The sequence below is a fragment of the Mustelus asterias genome, chromosome 12, assembly GCF_964213995.1.
Source record: "Mustelus asterias chromosome 12, sMusAst1.hap1.1, whole genome shotgun sequence".
Classification (NCBI taxonomy): Eukaryota; Metazoa; Chordata; class Chondrichthyes; order Carcharhiniformes; family Triakidae; genus Mustelus; species Mustelus asterias.
Genome location: NC_135812.1, coordinates 80,799,077 through 80,820,655, shown reverse-complemented (window position 1 = coordinate 80,820,655; position 21,579 = coordinate 80,799,077). Strand labels below are relative to the sequence as shown.

Below are 21,579 nucleotides of genomic sequence, written 5' to 3'. Positions count from 1 at the left end.
AAGGCTGCCCTGGAGCAGAGCCACAGTTCTTCATGCTTACAACATGGTTCCAGAAGTAAAATGCCCGAGAGGACTCAAACACTCTCTGGTGTGATCACTCACTGTTTCCATTGGCTCCTCAAGCCAGGTGACTCACTTCTGCTGTACTGTGTTAAAGTGACAAACACCATTCACAATATCCCTCCTCTAACTTACTTTTACAATCTTCAAAATCAATTTAGTCAACCCATATTTTAAGTAAACACTATCGACACCAGTTAGACATTTGTAAATCAGTGTAGTGATTGTTCAATGGAGGGATTTTGAGGCTTCCGTTTAACATAATACTTCTTCCAGAAAACTTCAACTATACACAGCTTCTAATATAGTTTAATTTCTGCTTCAGCAGCATGGTGACTCTTTCAGCACATGATACAGGATGTTGTATATGAGTGCCATGGATCAAATCTTTGATGCGTTTCACTCAGACTCATAGTTTTCTCACCCATCACAAAACTGACAGCATCCATTACCTGAGACTGCTTTGGCTCTTCTTGAGTTCCACTTATGCTTTTTTCTCTCAACTCTTTTTACCTTTTATTCACATATTCCTTCTCTTACTCCAGTTCCTTCACCGCTTGCTGGTGAATGTTCTACTATTTCTTTTTGACCCCAGATTTCCTAGCTATTTTTTTTCTTAGCTTTGATGTAGCTGGGCTGCTTGTGAGATTATGGGTCACAAACTTTCATGCCATTTGCTATAGTTCTCGGTGAAATTTATCCAACTTTTTCTCTTCACCCTTTAGTTTTTCTTCTGCTGTGCCTCGTCTTACTTAGACTGATTACAGCCTTATCATTTCCTTGTAATTTATTGCTCCAATTTTCAAGGAACTTCTCATTGTAATACTAAAGGACGGGACGCAATTTAGTTTTGCTTTCAGCTTTTAGTCATTCACTGCAGAGCTATCATTCACCAGAGCGGGAATTCTTAAAAGATCCAATTGAATGACTGAACTACCAGTCATATGGAAAACACAAATGAGCTCGAGAAGTCACTTAGTCATTTAGGGTCTTTTGGTGCCTTCTTCCTGGGGTCTTTCACTGCCCTCTTTCTGGCATTCTTCCTGTCCGTGGTTTCTCAATACTCCCGCTCAGGGGACTATTATTGCCTACTCTGAGTCTGGCATTGCCTCTTGTTTGAGGGCTTAATTTCCTCCTTTGAGCTCTCATGTTGTTTATAGACCCCCTTTCTAGAGTTGCCTCTAACTGGGGTCTTCTCTGATTTTCCTGCCCCTTGTCCTTTATTCCTTCTGATGGCTGTTGCATTAAATGTTGCACAACTTTAAATGCATTATCCCTTGAAATGCATTACTGCTTTAAAACTCCGTTATTTTAAACTGCCACAGCTGCTGTCTGTTATTCCCACGCTTTTTCAGTTTTGGTGGGAAACTACAGTTCCACCTCCTTGGACCCTTTTTAAAAAGTTTTAAAACAAAGAGATTAACAATAAAGCAGGAAGAGCTTTAAGAAAACTGGCAGGAGAGGGGATGCATTACCCTAGATTTTACTGAGTACGTACTAGTGGCAGAACAGGCTCATCGCTTTCGAGTGTGTACTTGGAAAATTACCCCAAATTACAATGTGGGATTCCCAATCCATCAAATATCTGACAATACATGGAAAAGCATTTAGGGAATTCTCTGGCTGTGGATTTTCATCTGTGGTTTCAAACGTGAATGGCAATTACACCTGACAGTCAATTCAAGCTAAGCCAACGTATCATTCATTATTATAAAATGTTAGCACCCAAAAACTTGCCAGTCACAAGCAATCTGAAAATTCAGATGTTGGGCAAATTTCAAATGTCTAAAGCACAAGGCAACGCAATAAGTTAAATCTTACTGGAGGAATAAGAGCTTGGCCAGCTTGAGACGAGTCCGAGTGAACTGACACCCCAGGACGGTGATGGCTTGGTGTTTGTCAGGCCTGGTGGTGGCCTAGTGTTTTTGGATCCTAGCGGCACTTTCCACAATTCGTGCGATAGTGATGGTTGAGTTTGAGCAATGGGTCCAGGTGACCAAGTGGATTTATCTGTCAGTTTAGCTGAAATGCAAAGAAAATATATTCTGCTTTAGACAAAAAGCATCAGATTAAAGAAACTTAATTATTTCATTTTCATTCTATATCGTCTCGTCTAAATATTTAGATTTTTGCATCTGTAAACACTGCACTTATTTTAGAGCATCTTTACATTTAGCCTTTGAGCACTGAAAGTCTTTTTCATTCTCAAAATACAAAGCTCCTCTAGAACTTTTCCAATAGATATATGCAGACCATACTTGTGCAAGAAGAAATGTACTTAACCACAGAACATATTCTAATACACATTGCAGAATGTTACCATAGTCCAAAACTTTAGAAAAGCTGCTGCCAGTTTATTGTGGCTTTAGTTGATCAATTCACAGGCTAAAACTCTCATTATTACTAATAGGATGTATGCCACCAGAGAAACAATGGAAAACATTTGTCCATTGTGATGCTGTACTGCTTAAGTTCATAACCTTGTTGTATATAATCAGGAAAATTTAAGTTACAATAAGCAAGCCATTTTTGAGATTTATTCAACTTTTCATTTAAAAAAATAGTCCTGAATCAAAGTCCTTGTAGAAGATAGATTGGCACATAAGCAAATATTCCAGAGACAATCAGAAATATTTACGCAGGGCCTATAACAAAGGTACCTGGGAAAAGGGAATGAATGCACACATCCAAGTTGCTCACATCCGTGTGTTCTGTCTTCACAGAATTAACTCAGGTCACTCAAATCCAAATCATCCAAAATGCAGATTTTCATACATAATGGACAATTTAAATTTTCCTGCTAATTTGTACAAGAAAAATTGAATTTTTTGCTGCACTGTTTCTCCTGGTAAACACAGTAAGAAGTTTAACAACACCAGGTTAAAGTCCAACAGGTTTATTTGGTAGCAAAAGCCACACTTTTGAAACCAAATAAACCTGTTGGACTTTAACCTGGTGTTGTTAAACTTCTTACTGTGTTTACCCCAGTCCAACGCCGGCATCTCCACATCTCCTGGTAAACCCTGGGGAAAAGCCAGTGAGCCCCAAGATATTTCACATAGATACGCAAATTTCTGCGTTCAAAGACTCTTAAAAAGCTTTATTCACCAATCTCAAAGAACATGCCGAAAGACAATGACTGACAGTAGGAAGTTGGTAACTGGATCCACTGAACAGAGCTACCAAAACCACATCTGAAAACACAATGGAATGGATTTTACACAATCAGGTACCCAGCAGGGAGTCTCTGCTCACGAGTTATCAGGAATTCTCACGTGCATTCTTGTGGATGCAAAATTGTAGAGAACATACAAGCCAAACCTCAGATATTTGCTCCTGTGGTTGAAACTACCAACCGAGATCACAACTTCATAAAATTGGTCCCATCTTCCCTTCATATGCTAGAATTTGGATGCATTCCAATGCCTTCCTTTCAAAAACCAACAAATTGCTTGTGTGCTCCACACACCTTAATTCTCTGATAGAACTTGCTACAAATTTTATCCGTGAGCCTCAAAATCTAGTTTAGTGTAACTTTAAAACTCAGCCTCACGAGCTATTCAATCTTGAATTGTTTTTGCCTGGAGGTTGTTTCACATTGCTACAGACAGTGCGAACAAACAAGCATATGAAAGAATGACAACATATGCAAAATAAAAGAGTGCATGTTTAAGAGAATAAGGGCACAAGAGAACAACAGCTCAAGTGCAAGAGCATACAAGAATCACAAGATGGGAAGGATTAGAATTTGAGAAGAGAATGAGGGAGTGAGCCAAAGTCCACAAGGAGGAGGAAATGCACAAGTTTAAACGTCCACTGGGGAATTTGAGATTGGAAAGAAAGTGGTAAAAGCAGGTGGAGGGAGCAAAACACAAAGAAAAAAGGGAGATGGGCTGCTGTATGTTCATTTCCCCAAAACAAATAATTTTTTTGTCTTGTCCAACAGTGGAATAATTTAAGTTAAATTTCAGACAAAATAAAAATCAGCCGAAATACCACCTGGCACCTTTGCGGCCATTTGCCATATGGAGCTCAGCTTGCACAAAAAAAATGCTTCGTGGAAGACAGCACAGAACTTCAAGGAGGGGGGGAAAATTGGGGGCAGCTCTCCAGTAATTGCCACCTTGACTGCAGTGGAGTGTGAGGCACGAGTAATCAGTTGTGGTAGAGATGGGTATCTCCTAGATACCAAGTGACAGAACCAGATATCACAGAGGCATATGGCACCCAGCAATCATCCATGTTAATATGGTTTGACACCTATAACTGAAATAGGATCATTTGCACAATGATTCTTTTGAAGTCTTCCCCTTTGTAAGCTCTTAAAGGCATCTTTTTCATTGCCCAGTTTATTCAAGTGTACATAGGAACTGGAGTATGAGGAGACAGAAGAATCCTCAGAAGTAGTTGAACACGGAGAAAGAATCACACGATTCAAGTGCACCCTCCAGCAGCTCACGTACAAATGCCTCGAGGGGCCTCCAAATGCAAGCAGCTGGTTTGTCCCATGGTGACCCACACATCACACGTAATCAAGGGCCAGGGCTGAAGACTAGGACAATAGTAGTAGAGTATCTGATGGAGCTTGCTGGATGTTGTGCTCAGCTAGACAAGAGATGCTGAGCCTTGGGGATCATGAGGACTTTTCTGGAACAGCAGTAGAAAATGAGAGGTTCTGCCAGCATTTTCAGAGGCACGTGCAACATTGGAGAGAGAATTGGGTTGTCGTTGATGTTTCATGCCTCTGCACTTATGTTTACTTCCATGGAAAGGGTGGTCATCAGAATGTTCAGCATTAGTGATGCACATGCTGAATAGTCTCAAGTTAACTGAACCACGTATGTATTATCCCGCTCAGGTATCTGACAGTTGGTGTGCAATTGCAGGGACCTTGGTCACACCAGGCTCCACCTCCTGCAGAGTGCTCACCACTGCTTTCACCTGCAGCTTCAGTCCTCTCTGCTAAGCCGAGCACAGCATACCGCTATTACTATCATTTGGGATCCTTGCTGGAGTACAATGGAAGGGCGCCCCAGATATGTCCGGGTACCTGAATTACATCTTCAACAGTCCAATGGCTTGCTCAATAACTACTCGTGCTCATGTGGCTTCTGTACCTTTGCTATGCGTCAACGATTGGGCTCTGCAGTCAATCCTCAGAGTATCCCTAGTCTTCAAGGGCTCATTCACTCAATCTGTTTGGAGCTTGAAGAACTGTGGGAGAACTGGCTAAAGTAAAATGAAGGTTTCCAAAACATTTCATATAAACATGAATAATTATCTTCTGTAAGTTATATACCAGCAGAAAATTTATGGAGTGGAATCCCTTTTGCTTGACAGCTACTCCCGGTTGATCGGAGGACATGTTGATTACCACATGACTCCTTAGAATTATGGGAATCCAGCCTTTGTGGCAAATAGAAGTGGCCAGTCAGAAAGAGAAGACCCATCAGTTTGCAAAGTGGACATGACAAAGATGGCATCGGTTGCCTGGGAGACGCACTTGTGGCAGTAAATTTGTGAAATCCTACATCTGGCACTGGCAGATCCCTGGAAGGAGCTAGAGGCAAAGAAATTCAGTCTGTGGTGACCTTGATAGCCACTTGCAACGCATGCCTGTTTGGTCCATTGATTCCAGGAGGCTGTAGATGTCAGTAATGACCTGTTGAGAAAGTATGAACCTCCTCGGATACTGTTGCTTAGTCACATCCAAAACGCTGATCCTCCGTCTGTATACCTTGTTTTGGGGGTATCACTCATGAGCTGGCGTTGTGTGTTCATCCACGATGCCATGTGGAGCAGCAATTGGCTGAGAAGGCAGGTGCTGCTACTTCCCCTGTTCTGGTGCTATTTCTCCTGCTGGTCATGGTCCTCATCAGAGGTCCAAGGTAGAGATGTGTAAGTTGCTTCCATGCTGCTGTGATGGCTAGCAGTTGGGAAGTACAGATTAAAGTTAGAAGAATGCTAAGATAGCAGAAATTACCACCAAAACAGTGAAAGCACAATCTTGGAACAAGTCCCAACAATTAGGCAAGAAACATCAATCTTGATTGAGTATTTAAAAGATTTTCAGCCTGCCAATTTTACAGCCCCATCAATTTCCCACTGTGCTCTCACTGTCAACCCTGGCAAGTTTCAGACAGTTTGGGAAACCTGGCAGTTGAAGAATGCAGGCTTAAATCTTCAGGCAAATCTATTTCTCTACATTTTACATGGCTGCCCCACCTGTTCCATGGGGATTTTCAGCTGGCCTTGAAATGCACACCAGTCAAATTAGGAAGTTGGCAGGTTTATATCATGTTGCTGACATGCCAGCAGTTATTTTCTCCTTTACCCCTACGTGCACTTAAACTCATGTCTCTATTATTCCCATTGCAGATTTAAATTGTCCCCCATAATCTCTGTATCAATAGCCAAATGCACTAAACCATGCAATTCTTCAACAGCCTTGCATTGAATCTACAGCACAGAAAAAGAACCCAACTGGTATATATTAATGTTTATACTTCATATCAGCCTCTTCCTACCCTAATTCTCCCTTCCCAATTTGTCCTCAAATCTCTCCATTTCTTTATCCCTCACATCAGTATCAATGCTAACTGCTTCAACCAGTCCACGTTGCAGTGAGATCCACATTTTCACCAATTTCTCTGTAGAGAAATTGCTCCTAAAATTTTATTTGATTGGTTACTGGTTATCCTGTATTTATGCCTCCTTGCTCTGGACTCGCCCACCACAGGAAACAGCTTCTCTAAATTGACCCAATCAAAACTTCATTATTGCAAAGGACTCTATCACATTCCTTTTTAATCTTCTCCAGCCTACTCAACCTTTGCTGTTAAGTTGAAATTCTGCATCTAAACCCTTTGGTTAATGATGCATCAACATGTGATTTTTTTTTCCAATATTTAACATCTCTAAACCTTTTATAATTCTCAAAGCCTCAATGAGATTCTACCCACCCCCAACCTGGAGTAGCAAATAAAAATTATTCAAATCTATGGAGCTTTTCCTCATATTAATAAACTCTCAATAGGAAATACTTTTTCACTGTTGTCTTTCCATGGCTCTTTGCTGTCTTCCACCTTTAACAATTTATCTGAATGTCAAAATGTCTGTTTCTCTGCTGTTAGGAATCTTAACATTTAAGCTATTCTTGCTTTCACTGTTCTCTCTCTCTGGATTGAATTGCATCTGTTGTTGCAATGTATTTGTATTTACATTTTCCTATTCTCCAGCAAATCAAGTCTTCATCCCCCTCATCTACCCAAGCTAATATTTATTTAGTCTTCTCTTGATTAACCTTGGTTGTCTTTCAATTGTCCTTCTTTATTGGTCCAATAATAATTTTTCAAATACTGTCAATGTAGTTAACAACTAGTCTATGTCTGCTAGAAGCTAGGTTGACGTTACCCAAAATGATTTCAAATAGAATTGAGATTTTCAACGTAGGATGATTGGCTACATTTGAATCCAGAGGTGAAAATATAAAGGGGCAGCACCTGGGCTTGCACTACTGCCTCAAGAGTGCCAGGCACCCAGGTTCGATTCCTGCCTTAGATGACTGTGTGTGTGGAGTTTGCATGTTCTCCCCACGTCTGCTTGGGTTTCCTCTGGGTGCTCCAGTTTCCTCCCCAAACAGTCCAAAGATTGGCAGGTTAGGTGGACTGGCTATGCTAAATCACCCCTTATATCCAAAAATGCGCAAATTAGGGGGATTAGCCATGGTAAATGCACAGGGTTATGGGGATAGGGTGGAGGGGAAGGTCTGGATGGGATGTTCTTTCAGAGAGTTGGTGCAGACTCACAGGGTTGAATGGCCTCCTTCTGCACTGTAGAGATTCTATGGTTCTAATTTTCTTGTTCTGTTCCCTGAATGAGAAAGGCACAGAGGTTTGCAACAACGCAAGGCATTAACCAATCTTGTTTCTGTAAACATTACCGAATGGGCAGTTATTTTTCAACATCCAGACCAAGATAGATGGCAGTTATGTGCAAAATAAAAAGTTTTGCAAATCAAAATAAAAGTATATCAACTTGTCTTGTCCTCAGCCAGGCTGAAGAATGCTCATGGATAGAAAAAAGATCGGAAGGGTCAAATCTGAGCAGCACTTATGAATCAATGGATAAGTAGAATGGACAAAGTCACCAGCTCAATTATTTAGAAAAATAGTTTCAATAAAGTACCACAAACCAACAGAAAAATGGACATTTTGTGCATCAACATATGACTTTAATATTTATACAGCTTACAAGTCGGAAACAGATCTTTGAACATTAGAACTTAGTGAGTTTATAGATTTTTGCCTTTGGATGCTAATGTCTCAAGATGGTCAAATCTGAAAAGAGGAGGTTTCTAATCCTCGAATGAAAATAAATTTCCTTTCATGAATGTGAAAAATGGTAAAATGATAATTTTATGTGATTAATGAATTGAATAAAAAGGTTGCGTACAAATTTGGTTGGTATGATTGGTCTCTATAAGTATCTACCTACATTTCTGTAAGTGAGCATTTAGAACCAAAACGTTTTGCAAGTACAAACTGGAGGACTTAATTGCACTCAAATCAGTTTGTTCTTACTATTTAAGTTTACATATGAAAAAAAGGTCATTTCCATGAAGAAACAATAGTCAGGCAATCAATCAATCTGGGATAGAAAGGGAAAACTGTTCACACTCATCCAACGGGAGGAAAGAAATTCTCAAATATGTTTGACAAATGCCAAGGCATTAATGTTAAATTAAATGATAGCAGTAATTTAGAAAAATTGGAATTTTGTGATGCTCTACACTGGGCACAATCACAAAGTAAGAGGGATATTATTAAAGAATTCAAAAAAAGGAAAGTAAGAGGGATATTGTTAAAGAATTTACAAAAAGTAAAATGTGTATTTGCTGCTGTACTAAAGTCCACCAGGCATTATAAAGGCCCACTATCTACACAAAGCTGCACACCAATTACTGCTTTTTAAAACCACTTTAAGACTGTTGCAATCCTGCTCATTTTTATGAAGAGGTTCAGTATGGTCAGCAATGGAAGCAAAAGGATCCCTACCTGCAGTATTAGGTGCAGATGTAGAGCTGCTGAAAGAGCTAGTATAGCCAGAGGCACTGAAGGACCAGGCACTAGATGAAGGCAGCGTGGCGTTCTGAGATGATGTTGGGGATGACCCTGTATAAACAGCAAAAAAGCAACTAAGGAAATGGAAAATGACTTAAATTAAATCTTAAAATGATAACCATTTGTTGCATTTTGTAATGAAAAGCTTGAGAAAAAAACAAAGGAATGAAGAAGGATGACTCTCAATGATCAGATATTAAATTCAATTCCATCATTTCCCAGGAATGGAGATTTTTTAGGATGTTTGGATTTAGCCACATCTGTCACGTTTATGAAAATGCAGAATAGCTTCATAAAATAATTCATTCTATTTGTCCAAACTGAAAATCTGCCACGGGCCCTGCCTGCCTGACACAGACCTACATAGATTCAAGTTTGTAGAAAATCTCATCTTCACTCAACTGATGAATTACTGACAAGTTTTCATTCTTTGAAATGCTGTACAGACCAAGATAAAAATATGCACAAAAACAAACAGTAAAGGCTAACTTAAGCCATTATTGTCACATTAATACAAAACTGAGCAACAAAAGGCAGAACAGTACAGGACATAGGAAGTAGTAACACTCCATATAAAGAGACAACAATCATACTTTATTATTTTCAGACACCAAGCATTTATATATTCCAGCAACATGGAATCGTATTATCCATATATCATTCTATGGTGACCCATCTGCTTTTGGAGAGAAAAAAAACATTACATTTTATGTTGGGTGGTGGTCCTTTTAAGAAGCAAGTGCTCTGGGAGATAGAGTGTCAAAAGCAAAGGAAGCATGGGCACCCCACCCAGCCACGCTTCCAACCACTGTATGCTCCATATGTGACTGAGACTGAATGTTGCGCACGAGACTCCTCAGTTACCTGAGAACTTTGTGCGTGTGTGCATGCATGGAACACCCAACAGAGCTCACTTCAATTTCTGGGTGCAGGCTCAAATTTTTTATGGCTCTTACAAACTGAAGGACTACACTAATAATAAATCAGAGTTCTGGGATAGCCAAGCTAAGGGGGACAGGGAGGAGGGAGGGATGAAGAGCGAGAAGGAGTGGGGTGGGAGGAAGGAAGAGAGACAGGGAGACAGGACTGGAGGGTGGGGAGGAAGGGAGACAAGACTGGAGGGTGGGGAGGAAGGGAGACAGGCCGTATGGGCGCAAGAAAGCGACACAGGATGGGCGGAGCGAGAGAGGGAGGAAAGAGAGAGAGGTAGGTGGAGTGGGGAGGGGGGGAGACAGAATGGCGGGGACAGGGGGAGAGAGTGAACTTTAGGTGCAAAACTCCAGATTCAAAAAGATCAGAACAGCGAAGTTAGGACCGAGGTAGCTATGCTCAAGATGCTAGTGATGCCTGTGCTACAACTGTGGGATGACTGGATGAGGTTTGGAGATAAAACTTTGCAGTAAGGCCCAAGAAATCTCAACCTTTACTCAAATCTTTAAACCCTATTCAGACAGAGTGATTAATCTTCCAATTTCTGCTAAGTTTTTGACTCGAGTTTTTTAGGGGTGCAAGTCAATGGATGCAGAAGAAAAAATGAGTTAAGAAGCTGTCAAAAATATTAAGCTTCTGCGTTCCTTGTACTTTGAATATCTTTACCTAACTGACTTTTAAAATAGTGTAATTGGCAGTATTTACATTCTTTGGTTTTGCTGTAGTAAAATTCTTTTGTTTTAAACCATGAACCTTGAAGAAACTTTTATTTCTTCAGTAAATTCCTGGGGTAGAATTTTAGCCTTTGAGGGTACGCTCTGAAGGCGGAGATGGAAGCGGTTGCAAATCCCGTTCCCTCTCTCAATCAATTGTAACTCGCATACTGCATTGCCACTGTGAATCACTGTTGGAGCAGAACTGCTGGGGCAGGTACTGTGACAACAGCAGCCCACGCTGCAAGCTTCAAAAGTGGCCTCCGCAGGCCACAGAAGAATACCTGTGAGGGCTATGGCAGGAGCAGGAGACCACAGCAGACAGGAGGGAAGTTTGGGTGGCCAACAAATGCCGTTTCTCAGGTGGCTGCTTTGGAGCACTGGTGGGGGCAGTCAGGATGTGGAGATGCCGGCGTTGGACTGGGGTAAACACAGTAACCTGGTGTTGTTAAAACTCTTAAAGTCCAACAGGTTTATTTGGTAGCAAATGCCATTAGCTTTCGGAGTGCTGCTCCTTCGTCAGATGGAGTGGAAAGGGCCAAGGAGGGATGTTCTGATGCGGAGGGATGGGAGGATGAGGCCATTACACCTCAACAAGGTGGCTTGTGTATAGGTAGAAGTGGAGGTCAGTGGCAACGACCTTGTCCGGAGAATCTAGAACCAGTGCCAGGAAAGGTTCAATGATCTTCTGCACTCGACAGGGGAGAGTCCAGAGTGGGCATCGTGCTCAATGGGGCAGTGAGGAGGGTGGCCATCCGTGGTTGTGATCATGTGCGGATCTCAAGTAGTCTTGGATCACATGTGCATGTGTCTCCTCAGACTGGATATATCAATCAGCAGCCTCTGGTTCAAAGGTTCAGACATTCAGAGCGATGGTAATGTTCTCAAACCGTTGGGCGTTTTGAGTTTGGGGTGGGGGGACAGTATGGTGTTCGAGGTGCAAGTTTCAGCACTCATTGGAGCTCTACACAGATCTGCAGGAGAAATGGAGCAACAATAATCGGGAGCAATTCACTACTGGTGAGAGGGTGCCAAACCTAGTGATCCTTAATAGCCATGAGGTGGGAGCCTAGGAGCAGGACGGTCAGGAGGTCACGGAATGGCAAGTGTCTCTAAGCTAAGAGCTTGTTGGGCTGAAGCATGTGGCATTTAGGGTGAAGGTGATGATGGAAGCTCTGCTCCGTCAGAACAACCTCATTTATATGCCAGGCATCGAGAAGCCTCGATGCAATGGAGGCCAATTGCAATGTCCAGCATGCACAGAAATGTAAATCTGTGATACAAGTAATGAATCTTACCCTTTGTTTCCATCCCTCAGATGAGCTGTCCAGAGCCAGCTAGCCGATGCACTCCCCCGCCACACTGGCTCGACACCCGAGACATTGTGGGTGCATAAATGGTAGACCAGTTCTCAGCACCAGCGCAGATACATGCATGCGGGTGGCTGCTACCGTGTCAGGAGAGTTGCTAGGGCACAGTGGTGAGGGCACTTCACACTTACATGGGTAGGTGGCGGAGGTAGGGAATGTTTCGGGCGCCAGTGATCGGATCTGCTGGGGACAAGGACCATGCTGAGTATGAGAGAGATGATGAGCCTCTGGAGTTTTCCACAAGGTGGCAAATGCTGGATGTCTGGCCGGAAACACGTGAAGATCTGATGGAGATCCCGGATGGTCTATGTACTATGGTCTGTGTCATGGGGGGAGTCCTTGTGAAGCATGTGTGTTGACCCTGAGTTCTGAGTGCACAGCCTCATCCATTGAGAGATTGGTGACTCTCAGAGAGACAGCTCCACAAGTTTAATCATGTGCTACTGGCATTGTAGTTGGACCTTTAAGCCCTCACACAGACATTGACCTCCTGAGGTCAGTACCTGTGTGGGAGAACAAGGCGTCAACAAGTGTCACTCGTGGTTACCCATTCTTCACTGGTGAGCAGCGAGCTGAGGATTCACCTCGGAACGGTGGATGAGGTAGCCACCGTCTGTGGACCCCTTTCCTCTCTCAGAGCCCCGGACAAGAGCACCAGCTCCTCAGTCTCTCTGCCAGTCTCCATTCCATCCCAGGAGTCCACAGCAACTGAGGGTTGCCTGGCCATATCATAGTGCGAACCCTTCCTGGCAATGTTTGCACAGCCTACATTGAACTGAGGGCCACACCAAGGCCATCTTTGCCACCAGGGCAACGAGAACAGTAACCTGTTTCCAATGCTACTGTCAGCAAGGGGTGGTGGTGAAGGCATCTATATGCAGCACCCAAAAACATAAGCTACAGACACTAGGTATAGGCAGGGGTCCGCGCTGGGTGCTACTGATTTCTTTGAAATGGAAGTATTTATGATCCGTGTGGATCAACCTTCTTTTTGCACATCTCTGAATTTATCACCTTAAATATCATGTTCCATTTAAGCCAGGATGTGTCCTGTGGCGCATTGGTGTCAGACTAATCGTTGCTTGATCAAAGACATCCAAGGTATCAAAAGTTATTGAGTGGGATTGGCCCCATGGAATGGATGAGTGGTGTGTTTGGGACGATGGTATTGCCCATTGACACTGCCGGAAGAAAGAGCACGCCAGCTTATCTGAAGAACCACTGAATCAGCACATTCCTCCTGTCCCTGCCCCTCTGGGAACTCATTGCATCCTGGTCACTCTTGCCTTTGGCTGCTCAACATCAGCATGGGAGCACTCATCTGTGTCCATGTCTGAGGCTGGTAGTGCTGCATCATCATCCTCCTGCTCAAGAAGCTCTCCCCTTGAGACAGCGAGACTGTAAGAGGGCAGCAGGCTATCACAGCTCCATCTTCCACAGGCCGATAGCCCTTTCCACTACCACTCTTGTGGATACATGGCAGTGGTTATATCGCTCCTTTGCATCAGTCCTTGGTCATCTGAAAGGCATCATCAACCACCTTTTCAGTGGCTAACCATTGTCGCCAATCAACCAAATGAGCTGGAGTAGCAAAGAGCCTGGGCACCTGCAAGTGACAGTGAATGCATGAATCATGGGAGCACACCTACAGAACCTGGATCCTGTGGTCACATAATCTGAATGTTCGAGTGAAAGCCGTTTCTGTTCACAAAGGGTCCTGGCTGGCCAGATGGCGCCTTGATGGCCACATGAGTACAATCAATCACTCCTTGGATGCAGGGAAACCCAGCTATGGCTGTGAAACCTCTCTCCTACTCAGCCAGGCTGACCTCACCTGTCCTGAAATGGATGAATCTGCTCACATGCCTGAACAGTGCGTCAGTGACCAGCTTGACATAGCTTCATGCAGCTGATTATAGTACTCCACAGAGATCACCCACAGCACCCTGGAAGCATCGAGGCAAAAAGATCTGAGTGCCTTCAGAACCACACAAATGGAAGTTATCTTGGGCCTTATGATCTGCCAGATACTCATTATTGTTTCCCTTGAAAGCTGGAGACTCCTGTGGCACTGGATCCCTGTCATGTCAAGGCAGTTGGACCACTGCTTGTCCACCTTGGCAGCTGGGTAATCACGTCTTCTCCTGAGGCGGTCTTCTGATGGCCTTGATCATCCTGTGCCTGAATGTCTGCCCGTGGGGGATGCCTGCGACCACCTTGCCTCATCAGCAGGTTGACTAATGGGGCTCACCGTGCACAAAAGGGTGACAGAGGGATCCAAACCGCAGGTGCCAGCTAACAGAAATTTCATTGGACCTCCACAGTGACGTGCCCAACACCAAAACAACACTTGACACACCACAGAACAGCACCTCACCTCATCCCTAAAACACCCAAGTCCTCATCCACTGTTGCCAGTAGGAACCTTTTATCCCGAACTTCAATTAAAAAGGATAATTGCAGATGGGTCACCTGCCTGCGTTGTCCATGCAACAAGCTTAAGATGACACGGGCAAATACCCATTTTAATACCCTTCATCACTTCTCTAATTATTGCAGGGTGCGCACCCAATCTGCGCCTGTGAAATATTGCGTGAGTGCATGACGTCAGCATGCGCTCAACGTCATCACCCGCTATTTAACAGACTTCGGTTTGGGTGCGCACATGCCTAGCAAAAATCTACTCCTGGATTTTCAGATTCTACAAGAAACTCATTATTGCCAAGATCATAAAAACATAACTGTGAGTAATCAACCGGCCTTTGAGTCTGCTCGCCATTAAATGAGAATGTGGATGATATTCTCCCTCAAATCCACTTTCCTCTGTCGCACAAGTAAATCTATAAATATAGTTAAGTCATCACATGACTATGGAACTACAGTGCTAGGATGTTGTGTACAGGTTCCAGTTTCTTTAACATATTTGAAAGTTAGCAACATCCATATTATACAAATATATATATATACAGACACACATGTAAAAACAAACAGACATGGATGTATTTGCATGCAAATTACTTCAGCATATTGTAGCGAATCTTGAAAGTGCATTTACAAACTAGGACCAAATTAGTTTTAGTTTCCAAACCGGGACTCATAAAATGGTTGAATAAAACAGGTCTATTTCAAAAGAAAGCTTAAATTTAAGAAAACGGGACCTTTTGATATCAGGAATGTTGAGCATTTTATAGACATCTTTCCCTATAAATAGAACATGTGTTGTAATTTTTCCTTGAGGAAACCAAAAAATAATCATCTTGTGCAATGTGTAATTTGCATAGTCTGTTTTGTGTACTATATTTCAGTCCTATTCTGTCTTACCTCCACTCCTGTCCCTGAGCAGGTAGCGATCCACATCCCGGATAGTAGTATTAATTGAAGGTCCACTGGGGACACTTCCAGGTGTAACATTAGGATCAGTCTCAGGGTCGATGTTCTGTAGTCCTTTCCATGGCTCTCCAGGACGAAACTCTTTAGTAGTTAGGAAGTAGGCAGTAGAACAGTAAATCACTATTAGCAGTTTAGTAGTCACATGTTAAAACTACTACTTAATTACAGAATAGTTTTGTCTAAAGTTTAAAAAAATAAGATGCTACACTAATAAAATTGATTCCACAAGCTAATATTTTGTGTTTTTATGAATTTGCTTTCATTCCCACATTTCCTTAAGGTATTGGCCCCTTGCTGGGCTATTGTCAGCTTCCTGGTGCCCTTTGGCACCTCAGCCAAGTGACTTCTTTAAGTGAGCATCAACAGACCGTTCAAACCTGAAGGGCACTATAGCCAAATCTGATTCTGTCCTCCCTAATGTCCATTGAAATAATTACAACCAGCTGGAGAATAATCAGGAGAAAAATCACCTGCTGATTCGCCACTCCTTGAACACTGAACCCAAATGCCAGCCCAGCAGAGATCAGCTAACTCAACAAACACTGGGAATGGAAGCTGCGACCATTGTAGTTTGTTCCAATCAGCTGTTCATAAGATTACTAAGCAGATTTATTAAGCTGAGTGAGTAGCCCAACAATCACATTCTAAAATACTACATAATATAGTTCCGACTAGAAATGCATGGAAAATTAGGTTGTGATATTTTTATCCTAATGAGGCTGTCAAATTGTTCCTTCACAATTTTAACATGACAAAAGCTAAAATGAAAATGGCTATTTTAGGCCTGAACAATTGTTTGACGTAGTATTTGACATCATGGTCCATTTTTCTGATAGTACGGATCTAAAATTTCTGACAACTAATGTTCTATCAGTATTTTCTTTTGTGCGAGATACTGGTATATATTTCTTGGACAAAACATTTTGAACCTTGAGATTTAGTTACTGGAATGCATTACCAATCTTTATTGTTTTAATATTTGGCAATGAAATATCTCATCCAGAAATACATTGTTAAGCATTACTGCAAAATAAAAGGCCAGCCACACATCATTTGATAGCACAATGCCTTTTTCCAAACAGATGTACATGTAATTAAAATACTGCACGGTCACAGTGGAGCTCTCATTTTGATTTGTAAAAGAAATGCTAAATTGAGAACATCTTTCAAGCTAGAAGTATGCCACTGCTGGCACCCCATAACAGCCTTCTATATGATACAACATTGAGAATCAATACTGAACTACTGCAACCAACAACTTTTGCAGATACATTCAACACATTTGAAAATAAATCTGCCTTTTAACTCTATCATTTTGGAAATTAACCTATACAAATGGTTGCATTTCAAAATAATGCTCAACCACAGTGGCCTTTTGAAGCAGTATCATCCTTACGAATGCAACATCTGTTAGGTGGTAAAGGACCACATTACACATCAAGTTAATAACCTTACAGCTGTGTTTAATCTTTTTCAAGATAGTAACTTTTTTCTTTTAAATTTCTGTTAATGCATCAGCGAAATAAACATTGGTGATCAAAATGATAGTAAATTCCACACTGCAAGACTGAAAAAGCTGTATATTAATATTCCATTTTGTAAAGTTGATCAGAAAATTAATTAGGCCAAACTGCATTGGAAATAATAAAATGGGGCATTCAAGCAAAGTGTATTTCATAAGATCACTTTACTCAAAAGTCAATCCAAAGTTGGTGGTAAAAAAACACTGCTTCACACATGCTTACCAGGCCATGCTTACTGCACACTTTGGTTCAGTTTCCTCCAACTTATGTCACAATACCCATGCCTCAATAGGTGCAATGGCATGTTAACTTACTGAGAAAAATGAAGCATCAAATAGGTGTGTGGAAAACATAATCTGGTTGTGCACATTATACCTAGCTTGTTCTTTGTGGAAATATGTTCCAACAAATGCCTGGATTCATACCCATATGTAGGTACAGGATTTTTAAAAAAAAAACATGTGATTATGTTATGATGAGATGGCATGCACTGGAATCCAGGAGAGAACATCAGCTGTTAAGACCAGAGCTAAAATGTTAGATTATCACTACATCAACTTCTCTAATATAGTGCAGCTATGTCTTCAGGATTCTACTCAAAAATTCTTGTTACACATTTAAGCTCCTCTGGTGCAGATTAATCCCAAAGATATTAAAGGGGTCCAATTGACTGACATCTTTCACTGACATTATTAGGTAATATGTGCACTAAATTAGCAAATCTTGTTTAACACAGTTGGCAGCTGTTTTCAATTTACTAATTTCTTTCAATGTGTAATAAATATACAGGTCTCAGTTAAACACAACATTCTTAACACCTATTTTCTTTTTGCCAGTCTTTGGGGTTTACCTGGTGGCCAGTTAATGTTGGAGCCATTTGAGATCTTATCGGCAGGGGATTTGGCACGTGTCCAGCTATCACTGACTGGTACCGGTGGACTGGCTGGTGACTCACTGCTGGTTATCAGATCATATGGACTGTAGGAGTCCTCAAGGGAGGGCTTGCTTGTTGGACCAATATTGAGACCTCCAGGGATAGCACCTGAATATGCGTCAAGTGGGACAGAAAGGCAAGGTCATGGATATAAAAACATTTTGCTATGGACCTGACTCTGAATCTCACAGTAGCTACATTAGACCCAATTAGTTTACTAAATGCTGATGTAAGTCAGAATGAGACTTTGATGATCTATTGCTTCCTTTATTACAGTATTAAAACAAATTTCATAGGCAAAACAAAAGTAAAACAATTTATCACAGTTAACTTAGAAAATATCACAACTGAAGAAATGTTCTGTGGTCTATTGTCCCAATTGAAATTTGCAAAGAAAATTCAGTACTCAAAGGGCTAAAAGACATCATCGCATGCTTTCAAGTTTGTCCTCTGCTTTAGCTGAATGTGCAAGACAAGAAAACGAACTGCTGTGTTGAATCTGACACTGAAGTCAGTTTGATGTTTAATTAATTTTAAAATGATGTAGCATGTTCTCAGAATTTGAAACATGTACATGTAGAGCCTTTCAAGAGAGCCAATCAAAGTGCAACTGAGCCTATTTTCATTCATAGAAATCGGCATCGCTACATTCTTGCATTTTCCAGCAAGTCTATTGAGCTCCTGCAAGAATTTAAAACCAACTGACCAATGAAGGATTTTGGCTTGCAAGTACTCTGCCCTTTAGGGCTCTTACCATGCTTGCTCTGGTTCTGGTCCAGCGATAAAGAATTGCCGCTTAAATTTTCCATAGAGTTTGGGTGGGTCCACTGCCTCAATCGAGATTGGGCTTGAGCTGAATCCTTCAAGGATAAACCACCACTTAGTTCCATGTTGTTTACATTCATATTCGGGATCAATCCAGCTGTAAGTGAAAAACATAAGAGATCATTCAGCTTGTTTAAGTAATTCCCTTCACAAACCATCTATACTTTGTTCATCATAAACTTCTGATCTAATCAACTGAGAAAGTCAGAGGTTAGCTTCCAAGTAGTAGTGAAATTTTTCTTTGAGCAAAATACAATTCAATGTTAGAACTCATTTCATACCTGAACCAAGAACTTTCACAAGTCAGCAACCCTGGAGCACCACAGCAGTACAGGTGGATTTTCCCGAGTCGGTGTCCTGGAAGGTTTACTTATTTAATTAGTAGTGTCACAAGTAGGCTTACAGTAACACTGCAATGAAGTTACTGTGAAAATCCCTTTGTTGCCACACTCTAGCACCTTTTCAGTTACCCTGAGGGAGAATTTATCACGGCCATTGCACTTAACAAGCATGTCTTTTGGACTGTGGGAGGTAACTGGAGCACCCAGAGGAAACCCACGCAGCTACGGAGAGAACGTGCAGACTTTGCACAGATAGTGACCCAAGCCAGGAAGCAAACGCAGGTCCCTGGTGTTGTGAAGTAGCAGTGCTAACCATTGTGCCACCGTGCCACCCGTTCTATCTCCCAGCCACAGCGTTCCTCGAGATCCATCTTTTTCAGGCAGTCCATCATCCAGCCTGAGTGCTCCCGAAGATTCATCTTCATTTTCAGGAGGTCCACCATCTTTCTTCAGTCGTCGGTCAGTGATGTTGGGTGCCTTTTCAATGTGGCACCCAAATACAAGGGTGGACTATGCATCATCAGGCCTGCCCTGCCATGGAATATGGCACAAAACATCCAGTTGCATAATTAATGAGGTTGGGGCCAGAAGATTTGGCGTGTTTTCCCACTGGCTTCTGCAGCAGGAAACATGCCATGTTCCCACCTCCACCTTGGGGCTTGGTGCCCAAGTGGAAGAATTATGCCCTATCCTTCTAAAACAATTCCAGTTGCAAACATGAGCAAATGAATATATCTGATACAATACAACCATTAACATCTCTATTTCACGGAAGTGTTTGTGAAGTACCATTAATGTTACCAAATGTCTCAATTTCATTGTAAGCCGACTGATCTAGTTTTGGAAAAGGCTAACTATGATGACTAGGAGCAAAATTTGAGGTACAGCTTGAATTGCCAAAACACAAACATTAATAAGAATGGAGCTTACAACTGTTGAAAGATGGCATGTTAAAACCGGAGATGAAACAGGATGAATGTGCTTGCATTCCTTGCATATCCTTAAAACACCCCAATCTGCAATACAGCTCAAGTAGTTTGCTCTAATTAAAGGCAAAGATGACAGCCAATAATATATCCACAACCAGATCCCAGAAACATAATTAGTTTATGTCCAGGTAATTTCCTTGAAACTACAATGTTGTTCGAAGTATATTTACATAAGCGCAGCTGTTTATTTTCCAAAGAAAACAATTCTAGTAATATTAATGCACTATTTTTCGTTCTAGCAATGCACTTACCCAAGGAATATGCAGGGAAAGAATTGGGTGATGTTTGCTGTTCTTTGGTCTGCAGGTCTGAAAGGCTGGGAGGCGGATGATGACTCAGATTATCAATGGTTACTTTGCCTGCAGAGGGGTGTAATGGTGGATGTGGTGGTTGCTGTTTCATAAGCAAGGCCTGGGTCAGCTGCCGCTGGTGCTGTTGGATCTGCTGCTGCATGTTGTTGATTGTACGTGCAACCTGTCAAGAAAGAAAACCAAGTATTTAGAAGCGGTATGAATACTAGCCGTGAGCAGAAGTCCCAATTCCCTCTTAACATATTTCAGCTTTAAACATAGCTAATTAATAGAATGGGAGGCGCCATTTTTACCAAAGCTACGTATATTTTATTGAATTGTCATCTACATTAAATTTGCTAAGTAGGTCACGCATTCTGAATTTTAGGCTGAATTTTACAGGCTACGTGCAGGTGAGGAAACTGGCAGGTGGACCTGTAAATATGGCACCTATGCCCACCTCAATTCTACAGGTGGCGGAGGAGGCATTGGGTGGGTGGTCTACCCCGGCCAAATTGAGACCTTCAAGTGGACAATCAATGCCCAATTAAAGGCCTCATCCCACTATCACTCTGATTTAACAGGTGATAGGAGACCTGTGTCCAGCATGTACCCCTGTGGGCTGCTAGCCCATGAATGGGCCCGTTGTCGATGGAGGCTGCTCCCAGCAGTTTTGCCTCCGTGATTGCCCTGTCTTTTTGGCCAGCTGTGGCCCATTAACAAAGGTCTCTTGCTGAACTTAGATTTGATCAAACAATTTGTACATGTGGAACAATGACCTGGAGGATCTATTAAGCAAACCAATAGCTACCAGGCTATGGTGTGATCTTATTTCTAATAAGCAGTTTCATGTAGTTTCTTGGAAGGCTGATAATAATTCATTTGAAAAAAAATCTAATATTTTAAAAGTTATACTAGGCCAGATTTTCTTCTCCGTTACAAAGGCACAGTTTTTGCCATTCACATCATGTACAGTTGCCCAGAGACTTTTCACAGGTTTAAGTGGGGATTTCAGCTAAAAGTGGCTCCACAGCAGTGTCTGCTACAAGGGATTTGAGAGATCCGAGGGGTCAGGACATGAGGTCTCTTCAA

General features: G+C 41.9%; 1 protein-coding gene across 11 annotated transcripts in view; it reads right to left on the bottom strand.

Annotated features, from left to right (window-relative positions):
- The window catches only part of tnrc6c1 (trinucleotide repeat containing adaptor 6C1), a 175,764-nt gene that overhangs the window by 7,364 nt on the left and 146,821 nt on the right, over positions 1-21,579 (bottom strand). For 8 of the 11 annotated variants that reach the window (XM_078225501.1, XM_078225503.1, XM_078225509.1 and 5 more), the window contains 6 exons: positions 20,449-20,671; positions 18,797-18,964; positions 17,959-18,150; positions 15,517-15,666; positions 9,117-9,233; positions 1,882-2,082 (listed from right to left, as the gene is read on the bottom strand). In XM_078225501.1, the coding sequence (XP_078081627.1) occupies positions 1,882-2,082; positions 9,117-9,233; positions 15,517-15,666; positions 17,959-18,150; positions 18,797-18,964; positions 20,449-20,671 (1,051 nt within the window). The remainder of the gene's footprint in view (positions 1-1,881; positions 2,083-9,116; positions 9,234-15,516; positions 15,667-17,958; positions 18,151-18,796; positions 18,965-20,448; positions 20,672-21,579) is intronic. The other 3 variants (XM_078225506.1, XM_078225512.1, XM_078225507.1) reach the window with 1 other exon arrangement.